Below are 9,811 nucleotides of genomic sequence, written 5' to 3'. Positions count from 1 at the left end.
CTGTGTCGAGGAACCAGATCTTGGAGTCGACATGTTCATCTGCAACTGCATCCATAAACACCAAATCTTCATAATCATCTGAATCTTGACGTGTAGGGTTTTCTCCTTCGTCCTTTCCTTTTGTCGCTCCCTTGTCTTTTTTGGACAGACAATGTTTGGCCAAGTGATCCAATTTTTCAAAGTTGTAACAATGCACACATTTCTTTTCTTCTTTATTAGTCGAAGTTCCTTCTCCTCTTTTGGAGGATTCAGAATCAACCTTATGCTTATGAGGGTTTGACCAAGACTTCTTACTCTGAGTCTTGCCTCTGAACTTGTTTTAGCCTATAGTGCCTGTATCAAATCTTCAATGTCTTTTCTTTCAACAATTCTCAACTCATGCGCCTCCAACGAACCAGTCAAATCTTCCAACTTCAGTGTTTCAAGATTGTTGGATTCTTGGATAACAACGATAACGTGATCAAAGTGAGAGGTTAACGTATGCATGACCTTCTCAACTATCATCTTATCAGTTATGGTTTCAATACAACCTTTCATGAGATGAACAAGATTTTGCACCTTAGCAACATAACCTCCAATCTTTTTGTCTTCTCCCATTTGTAGTAATTTGTACTACCGTCGAAGCGCGTGCAGCTTGACGCCTTTAACCTTCTCACTGCCTTCATAATACTTCACCGGAACATCCCATGCCTCCTTTGCTGATTCAGCACGAGAAATCCGATCAAAATTCACCGAGTCTACCGTCGATTGAATGCAGAACATCGCCTTGCAATCTTTCTTCTTGGCATCCTTGTGGCTGACTCTCTAAGCATTAGTTGCATTTGCAGCAAGCACATGAACGCCATTAGTAACCACTTCAAGGGTTTCATGGAAGCCAAACAACGATTGCATTTGTTTATTCCACCGAATCCAATTCTTCTCGTCAAGAACCGGAAGAGAGTTCGAAATATCACCATTGTTACCGTTTATCTTTGCAGCGATCAATTAACAACTCACAATCCCGGAAACAAGATCACTAACGTGTGATTCTTGAAAACACGATAAAAAAATCGAAGCTCTAGATGTCAATTGAGAGAAAAGAATAGATAAATATGATTATTATTATTATTATTGATTGAGTAGAATATTACACAATTAAATTATATTTTGAGCACGATCACTACCGCCGATTATATTCATAACAAAAAAAAAGTTAATATTAAAACTTGTGGCAAGTAAAAATATGTTTGAAAGTGCATTGGAGGATTGGAGGATTGTAAAAATGTCTTCTTACTTTTGTATTTTGCAAGTATAAGTGTCTTCGGTGCTTTTTTTTATTAGATAGTAATGTTGGAAATTTCTTTTTAACCGTGGGAAACATTTTCCTTTGCCTTGTTTCTGTTGTTGATCAACCATTAGTCTAAATAAAATCACAATAGTTCTAGAACATGATTTTGGTATCTTGTCCTCATGTGGTTTCATTGGTATATTTCTTTTGTAAAGCATTTTGAAAATGTTCTTTATTCACACTTACTCTACAATCAATCTCAACCATAATTTTTTCTATAATGATTAGAATCTTTAAATAGCTAAAGATGTAAAGATGTAAAGTTATTTATCACACAAATCGTCTTCCATTTTCCATTTGATCCATTTCTAAGGAATGCTCTATTCTCATTAATGATGGAATTTGACTATCTCCTTGAGAACTTTGACCTTCTTCTGAGTCCAACATGTAAAAAAATGCATGAGGTGCCCAACCTACACATTTGAACAAAAGAATACAAGTAAGGAACCCAAATATTTGATTGCTACTTCTTTTATATAAAAAAGAATATTTTTTAGATTTTCAATTATTATTTTGAATAAATAATTGTTAACAATTTAAAAAGAATTTTCTTTAGTTCTAATTAGTTAAGTTGTTTTGTAAAACAATTTCATGTTTTCTAAAACAAAAAGAAATATATATATATATATATATATATATATATATATATATATATATATATATATATATATATATATATATATATATATATATATATATATATATATAAAGTTTTATTTTTTAGAATATATAATAATTATTGAGTTTAATAAACTTTTTTTAATACAAAATAGATGCAAAAGAATATGCATAACTCTAAATAGATTAAAAATAAAAACCATACAAATAAATTGAAGGGACATACAACCTAGTGAAAATAAGAAGTAAACAAAATGATAAAGGTAATCTGTATTCGAAAACACATTTCCGCATCACGTGCACAATCCAATAAATCTAAGGATGGGCGTGAAACCAAATTGTAAAAAAATATGAAACATAAAATGAAGAGCATCAAACTCAGATTTTGAAAACGGCGAATAAACTCGACAACCAACACGGTAACAAATTTGATAACCAAAACTCACTGACAATCTGCAACAAGTAATCACAACCATTTCTGGTCAAATAGACCGAAACACCGAAATCGAAAATGATGAAAAAATTATCAACACATCTCAATTAGACGTCAAAACAGCTAACAAAAGACAACGCGAATCAAAACGATTGAGCGAACACAATAATAACAAATTCAGACACTATAAAAACCAAATATGAAACGATTTAAAATGAATCTAAAACAGAAACTTGGATCTAACCCATAATCATGATTTTCTTCCATGCCGACTCAAAAACTATTGTTGGTGTTTGTTGAACAACAAAAAAATCATCAACGACAACACCAAAAAAAAAGTCGCTATAATCAATCGCCGACGAGAAGAAACATAACAAACAGAGGAGAGAAACACCATTGATGGATTGAACTTTTTCGAAGAACCGTGACATTGCCTTAAATGGTTTATAGACAAATCACTAACAGAACACCGACAACTCTCCAACCCAACCAGAGAGAGAGAGAGAGAGAGAGAGAGAGAGAGAGAGAGAGAGAGAGAGAGAGAGAGAGAGAGAGAGAGAGAGAGAGAGGAGAGAGAGAGAGAGAGAGAGAGAGAGAGAGAGAGAGAGAGAGAGAGAGAGACGGAGAGGAGAGGAGAGAGAGAGAGAGAGAGAGAGAGAGAGAGAGAGAGAGAGAGAGAGAGAGAGAGAGAGAGAGAGAGAGAGAGAGAGAGAGAGAGAGAGAGAGAGAGAAACTCTCCAACCCAACCAGAGAGAGAGAGAGAGAGGAAATCATATTTTTTATTTTATTTTTATAAAAGACCAATATATTAGAAAGGAAAAGGATAAAAAAGGGGGGAACAAGTTAGTCCCGGGATTAAGAGAATATAAAAAACAGTAATCATAACTTATTCTTTACAAAATCATTTCGAATTCGAGTAAAAAAAAGTGAACATGTTAGTACCAAGCACAATATTCGTCAAAAAGTCGATCCATGTGTGACTTCTCTATAGTTGTGAGTTATATCTAAATTAAAAAATTTATTATGATGGATACAAGACATCCAACGGTTTCTGAACGACCATGATATTAAAGAACGGTTGGAGAAAGTTTTGGCCACCAAAAAATAGAAAGTCAAAATTTAGTCCAATAGAAAACTTAGTATAAAATAATCTTACACTAATGTCTAATAAAATATATATTTTTTAAATATCAGACGTGTAATTTAAAAGATAAATTCTTATGTATTTTTGAGTTTTAGTTGAGTTCTGAACTTCAGATATCTTTAAACAAAAATGTATTTAAATTTTTTATTTTAAAATAAATAAATTATTGTAAAAAAGTTTGATGATAGACACTCCATCAAATTCTATGTGTACCAAAATGTTTGCCAATTAAACTTTATATTAAGAGGCTCTTCTATATACTAATACTTTATATTAAGAGGCTCTTCTATATACTAATACATACCATGTGGATTAGTAGGAAATGGAAAGAGTAGCAAATAGCATGTTGAAGACACAATCATTCCTAAAAGCAACACATCAAATTAGGGAGTTAACATAACAAATATTATAGGAATAAAAAATAAATCTGAAAATAATGCAATATTTTGTTTCATGAATGTACCTATAAGACCTCCAACAAGCACATCAGTCCAATGATGCCAATAATCATCTACTCGACTAACTCCAACAAGAGCTGCAATAAGTAAAGGAAGCAAAACTATACTAAGTTTCCCAACATGGCCCCTACGATCAAACACTCTAATTTTTCCTGATAAATACCATGAAAGGAAATTAAGACCAGCAAATGACCCTGCATTTGGTTAAACAATAATTAATCACCAAATTAGTAAAATAAACATCATTCCATTACAAAACACACATATAAAACTTCATATTGAAGTATATTGTATAGTCAAACAAGTAGCCAAAAAATTATATCGATAATTTATTACTTACATGATGTATGGCCACTAGGAAAACTTTTGTATCCTTCTTTTATAACTAAATGAATTCCAGTACAAATAACATCACCGGTTTCTTTATCAAAAACCTGTATGAACCAATACCAAGGCAATGAAAAAAGAAAATGTCACATAACCAGACACATAAAATGCTACAGATACCAAGAATGAGAACGATAAAAAACACACCGGTCTTCTGTCGGGGAAACACCTTTGGAAAAAATTTGGTCTTGGTCTACCAACGGCATCTTTAATGGCATCAGTAATAACTCCAGTTATTATGCTAGAAAACAAGAGACCTAAGCATACCAAACCAAAGAAGTTTTTCCAATGAGATACAACAAGGTTTTCAAACTAAACAACATTGTATAAAAATAATAATAGACCAAGAGAGAATAAAAAATACCTAATGTTGCATGGTGTAAATCATAGATATCTCTTCTAACAAAGTAAAAAGAAATAAATATGAGAATTGGCATGATAATGGAGATTATCTGTTCCAACAAAGCAAAAATTAATATTTTGTTTTCTTAAATCATAAAATACTACATGTTTAACAAAATTATGTGTCGTACTCACTGGAACACCCCACATAGGTATAGTGTCTTCTTGAAATGGAAACATAAGATCTTGCATCATGTCTTTACCAACGTAACGATGAAAAGGTTCTATCATATTTAAGCCACCATCTATAGCAGCAAGAAACAATATAACAAGCCAATCATGCATATGACTTATTGCCAATTTTGCTCCCGGTGATTGAAAAGTCATCTTTTCCAACTTTCTCTACCAAAATATTTAGATGATGAAAATAACAACAAAAATGAATAATAAAACTTATAGACCAGGATGTGCTTTGTGGAAATTGCACAACCAACAATGTCATATGTAACTTCAGATGATGAGAGAGTCTGATGAATGATTTGAGGAATAGTTGCATCTTGAGATCTAAAATTAGAATGAGATTAAGTGCTTATTACAAATCTCAATATTGTATTATATATATATATATATATATATATATATATATATATATATATATATATATATATATATATATATATATATATATATATATTAGTTGTTTCACTAAATTTTTAAATTAGATTTTAAGCAAAGAGAAATTAAAAATATAAATATTTAATGCAAATAACTAATAAGTAATTATGAATATTATTTACTCCATTATTTAATATATATTTTATTTACCAATCAAATATTTGTCCTTGATCCAATTCTAACTAAATTTTGTAAGATTATTTTTTAGACTTTAATATGTTGTAAGACCCAAGGAATTCTTAATTAACAATACATTCATAGATCCAACCTCAATGAGAAATCTTGAAGAGTGAACCTTTGGTGAAACCTTCGAAGAATTCTCTTTCAATGAAGAAGCTAAATTTTGTTTGAAAGCATCTACAATGAAGATGATTATGAGGTAACAAAGCTATCATATAAGCAATTGTTTAAAATGAGCGCTAAGTTAATCTAGGAAAATGATAAGATTAAAAAATATAAATTAGATCTTAATGATTATCTTGAGTTTCTAGAAAAGAGCAATGAAACGCTTAAGCATGAAATAACCGATATTAGGAAACCTAGCTTGTACATGTGACACTTATGTCTTAATGGAAAAATAACTAAAATATTTTTATGAAACTCAAAGTAAATTTACTAAGGGGAAAGAAAACCTTGACTTGATTATGTCATATCTTAAATCTTATTCTGATTTTTTTCACATGTATCAGCATAGCACGAATATTCATTTTATCATGCATTACATCAGTCAAAAACATTCATCAGGGTTTAGATGAAAAGTCAGAAGTTCTGACATTGTATCTAGTCTTGATGACATTCATTCAGTCATCTGTTGATTAAGAAGTCAAAAGACTCGGTTTCTTAGTCTCAGTGCATTGCACATTATGTTGCATCATGTTTCAAAGGTCCATAGGATGACAATCAAGAGTGATGTTGTCATCTCAATATTTGTAGGGTTTTGATTGTGATTGAGAGTTAGAAGCAAATGGTCCAAGAGTGATTCCTTTGCATCTGATTATCTATTCACGATTCATCAATCAATAAATCAATGTATTCACTAGACATCTGTATCATCTACTCATCATAGCATGCATTTCGTTCTGGATAATATCTTAAATGTCGAGCAGAATAAATTTTCGGATCTATAGACAAATCGGTTGAATCAATTTTCAAATGTACGTCGAATTAACGGGCGAAAAATTTCTAAATTGAGCTTGCAGGCGTCAGTATTATTGATTTACGGTTCGCGTAGTTTAATCTAGCATGCTCGGTTTATTTTTTTTGACTACTTTTTTTGTCGCAGCTTGTTCAGCCTAAGGCTGTTTAATCGATCATTTTGTATTTTAAAATTTGATCAAAACCTGTCTGTTTTCTAGAGGCTTATTTCGTGCTGATCATTTTAGTGCATTCATTTTATTTTTGAGTATTTTTACACTCGATTTTTATTCATTATGAGTCCTTTTATTTTAATTTCTTTGTCAAAATGTTCGTAATAATTAAATAGAATTTTCTATATTCTCGTTTTAATCCAATTTTGATTATTTAGAATAGCTTGATTTTATTTGATTTAGTTTTCTTAATTTTCACTTCTATACTAATAATACCCATTAAGGGGCATTTTTGGAACTTCAATCAATTAGTAAACCCTACTATTTAACCTTAACATTTGGCTTGTGAAAGAGGGGGGCAACGAACCAATCAATAGTGAGCAGCGAACCTCATTACTATATATTTTCTCTGTCCAATTTGAAAATAAAGTGACTTTTTTTTCTCGGTTCGGAATCTTACCGCCTCACAGATTGTTTGCTTCATGAACATAAAGGTGGTTGTCAATACTACATACTCCCTCACGTTTTTCTTCTTATCACATATAGTATTTGAGAAATATAAGGCACCAATATTTGACCTAATATCCATCTGAAGATGTACTACTGAAAGATGGTTGCCTATGTCCGGGATGACAAGCTCATGATTCATTGTTTCCAGAACAGCTTGACTGGAGCATCTCTGGAATGGTATATGAAATTGGAGTGCATCAACATACGTACCTGGGCTGAGTCGGTTGAAGCATTCGTGAAAAAAATACAAATACAACATTGACATGGCTCTGAATCATACTTAACTCCAGAGTATGTCCCATAAAGGAAATGAATCCTTTAAGGGATATGTGTAGCGTTGGAGGGAATTGGCTGCAAGGGTGCATCCACCGTTACTGGATCGTGAATTGATTGATATCTTCATGATTACCTTGCAGGGCCAATACTATGAAAGACTAATCAGTAGTGTATCGTCCGGTTTCTCAGACATGGTAATTCTTGGTGAAATAGTGGACGAAGGTTTAAAAAGTGGAAAGATTCAAGGCGACTCCAATAGCCAGGCTAGAGTGAAGAAACCTTTCAATGGGTATAAAAAGAAAAAGAGATGTTGTTGATGGTCACAATAAGAGATAAAGAAAGATTTCAGGACCAATATTACTTGGACTCAGGATGCTTATCACACATGACTGGTAGGAAAGATTAGTTTGTCAACATGAACCCCTAAATTAAGAACATGGAAAAAATTTCAAATGACAATACTCTAGCAGCTAAAGGTATTGGTGATGTTCTAATTATGAGGAAAGATGGCAAAAGATCGGTAATTTCCAATGTATTGTATATACCAAACATGAAAAGTAACTTTCTTAGCACATGGCAGTTGGTCGAAAAGAACTACAAAGTGTCAATCAAAGACAAGATAATGAGAGTTCTCGGCTCAGGTCAAAGATTAATTTTGAAGGCACATATGTCTTAGAATAGAACCTTCATGATTGAACTTAATATGATGGAGCATAACTGCCTTGCAACTGTAGATAGCAGGGATGAATGGATATGGCATTATAGAATTTGTCATCTCAACTTCAAAGACATCAGATATCTGAAGAGAAGAAGTATGGTTTTAGAGTTACCAAAAATTGATGTTCCAAATGAAGTATGTGAGGAATGTGTGCAGGAGAAGCATCACAAGAACAACTTTAGCAAAGATGCAGGAAGCAAGTCGAAGGTAATCCTTGAAGTCATATACTCTGATGCGTGGGTCTTATCCAGGTGGATTCGATTGGAGGTAACATATACTTTGTCACATTCATAGATGATTTCAGTCAGAAACTGTGGACTTACCTGATCAAGAAGAAAAGTGAAGTGATTGAGTTATTTGCCAAGTTTAAATCTATGGTCGAAATACAAAGTGGTTGAAAGCTCAAGATTATGAGTATTGATGGTGGTGGAGAATATGTGTCAAAATACTTCGATATGTTATGTGAGAAAGAAGGGATTGCGAATGAGGTGGTGACACCCTACACTCCACAGTAGACTGGAACTGCAGAAAGAAAGAATGGAACCATCATGAATATGGTGAGAAGTGTAACACCTTATTTACCCCAATGTATAATTCATAAATAAATCAGATATTTTTTCAACTTATCATATAAGATGTCACACATACGCAACAAACAACATTGTTAATCATGTAACTTTATTTCACCTAGGATGTTTACATGACATCCAAACTCATCTGATATTTACCTGAGATGTTTACACGATATCCAAACTCGTCTGATATAACTTAGCAGCATAACACAATTAAAAGTTACACAATAAAACAAATAAAATTCACATAATTGGTCTCATAAACTCTACTTCAACTTTAAAAACACAAACAAGAGAATTATATTGTTCAGTGCTCAACAACATAAAATCAAAACTCCAACAAACAATAACAAGTGAAATAAACACGATCGGTCTCCATCCCGATGTTACATGATCAGAGCAGTCCTACTAAATAAAGGACAACTAATGGAAGTCATTTCATGAGATATCCTTCCACTTACTTCAGTTAAAGCTATTCCTGAGTATCTGCATGATGCCCATGTAAAGGCAACATTCAAATAGAAGGGGTGAGAAATCATAATCAATTACAAAAGGCATAACATGAAAGATAGATTGCACTCAACATAATCATTCACAAAAATATATCGTAATTCTCATACCTAAATCATCATCAACATCATACACAAAAACATCTTTGTTATCATCAACATCATATACAACCAATATAAATGCAACACTTATGCAATGGACTCAACACTGACTCGACATGTATGTGGTACCAAATATGAACACTCGGGTTCATTTCACTCCATGATCCCCATCATAGGTTTGATTCCCTCTTGGAACTGGAGCACGCCAGAATCGCTACCATCACCATAGGTAACGCTTTACTAATCCCCTATAGATAGAACTTAAGTTCTGACAACATGGATGCATTACTCCCAACATGCAACAATAACAATATCATCAACACATACACATCAGTCCACTCTTGACCGGGTATGCCAACATCAATACCACATCATCAACATAATTTTATCATGTTCATATCATCGTCATAAAAACATCAACACAATCATCTTA

At 32.6% G+C, this 9,811-nt stretch overlaps 1 protein-coding gene across 1 annotated transcript; it reads right to left on the bottom strand.

Moving 5' to 3' along the window:
• Window positions 1–1,597: 1,597 nt before the first annotated feature.
• LOC127078401 (probable lipid phosphate phosphatase 4) lies at window positions 1,598–5,175 on the bottom strand. The gene is made up of 7 exons (XM_051018862.1): window positions 4,905–5,175; window positions 4,732–4,819; window positions 4,515–4,624; window positions 4,321–4,414; window positions 3,986–4,174; window positions 3,827–3,886; window positions 1,598–1,740 (listed from the first exon to the last, which is right to left on the bottom strand). Exons 1-7 carry the CDS (start codon window positions 5,094–5,096, stop codon window positions 1,598–1,600), a joined length of 876 nt encoding a protein of 291 aa, XP_050874819.1. The 5' UTR covers window positions 5,097–5,175.
• Between the last annotated feature and the right edge of the window lie 4,636 nt (window positions 5,176–9,811).

This window comes from Lathyrus oleraceus, chromosome 5 (assembly GCF_024323335.1).
Source record: "Lathyrus oleraceus cultivar Zhongwan6 chromosome 5, CAAS_Psat_ZW6_1.0, whole genome shotgun sequence".
Lineage (NCBI taxonomy): Eukaryota > Viridiplantae > Streptophyta > Magnoliopsida > Fabales > Fabaceae > Lathyrus > Lathyrus oleraceus.
Note: the sequence above shows the minus strand (reverse complement) of the source record. Positions and strands in the feature narration are given on the sequence as shown.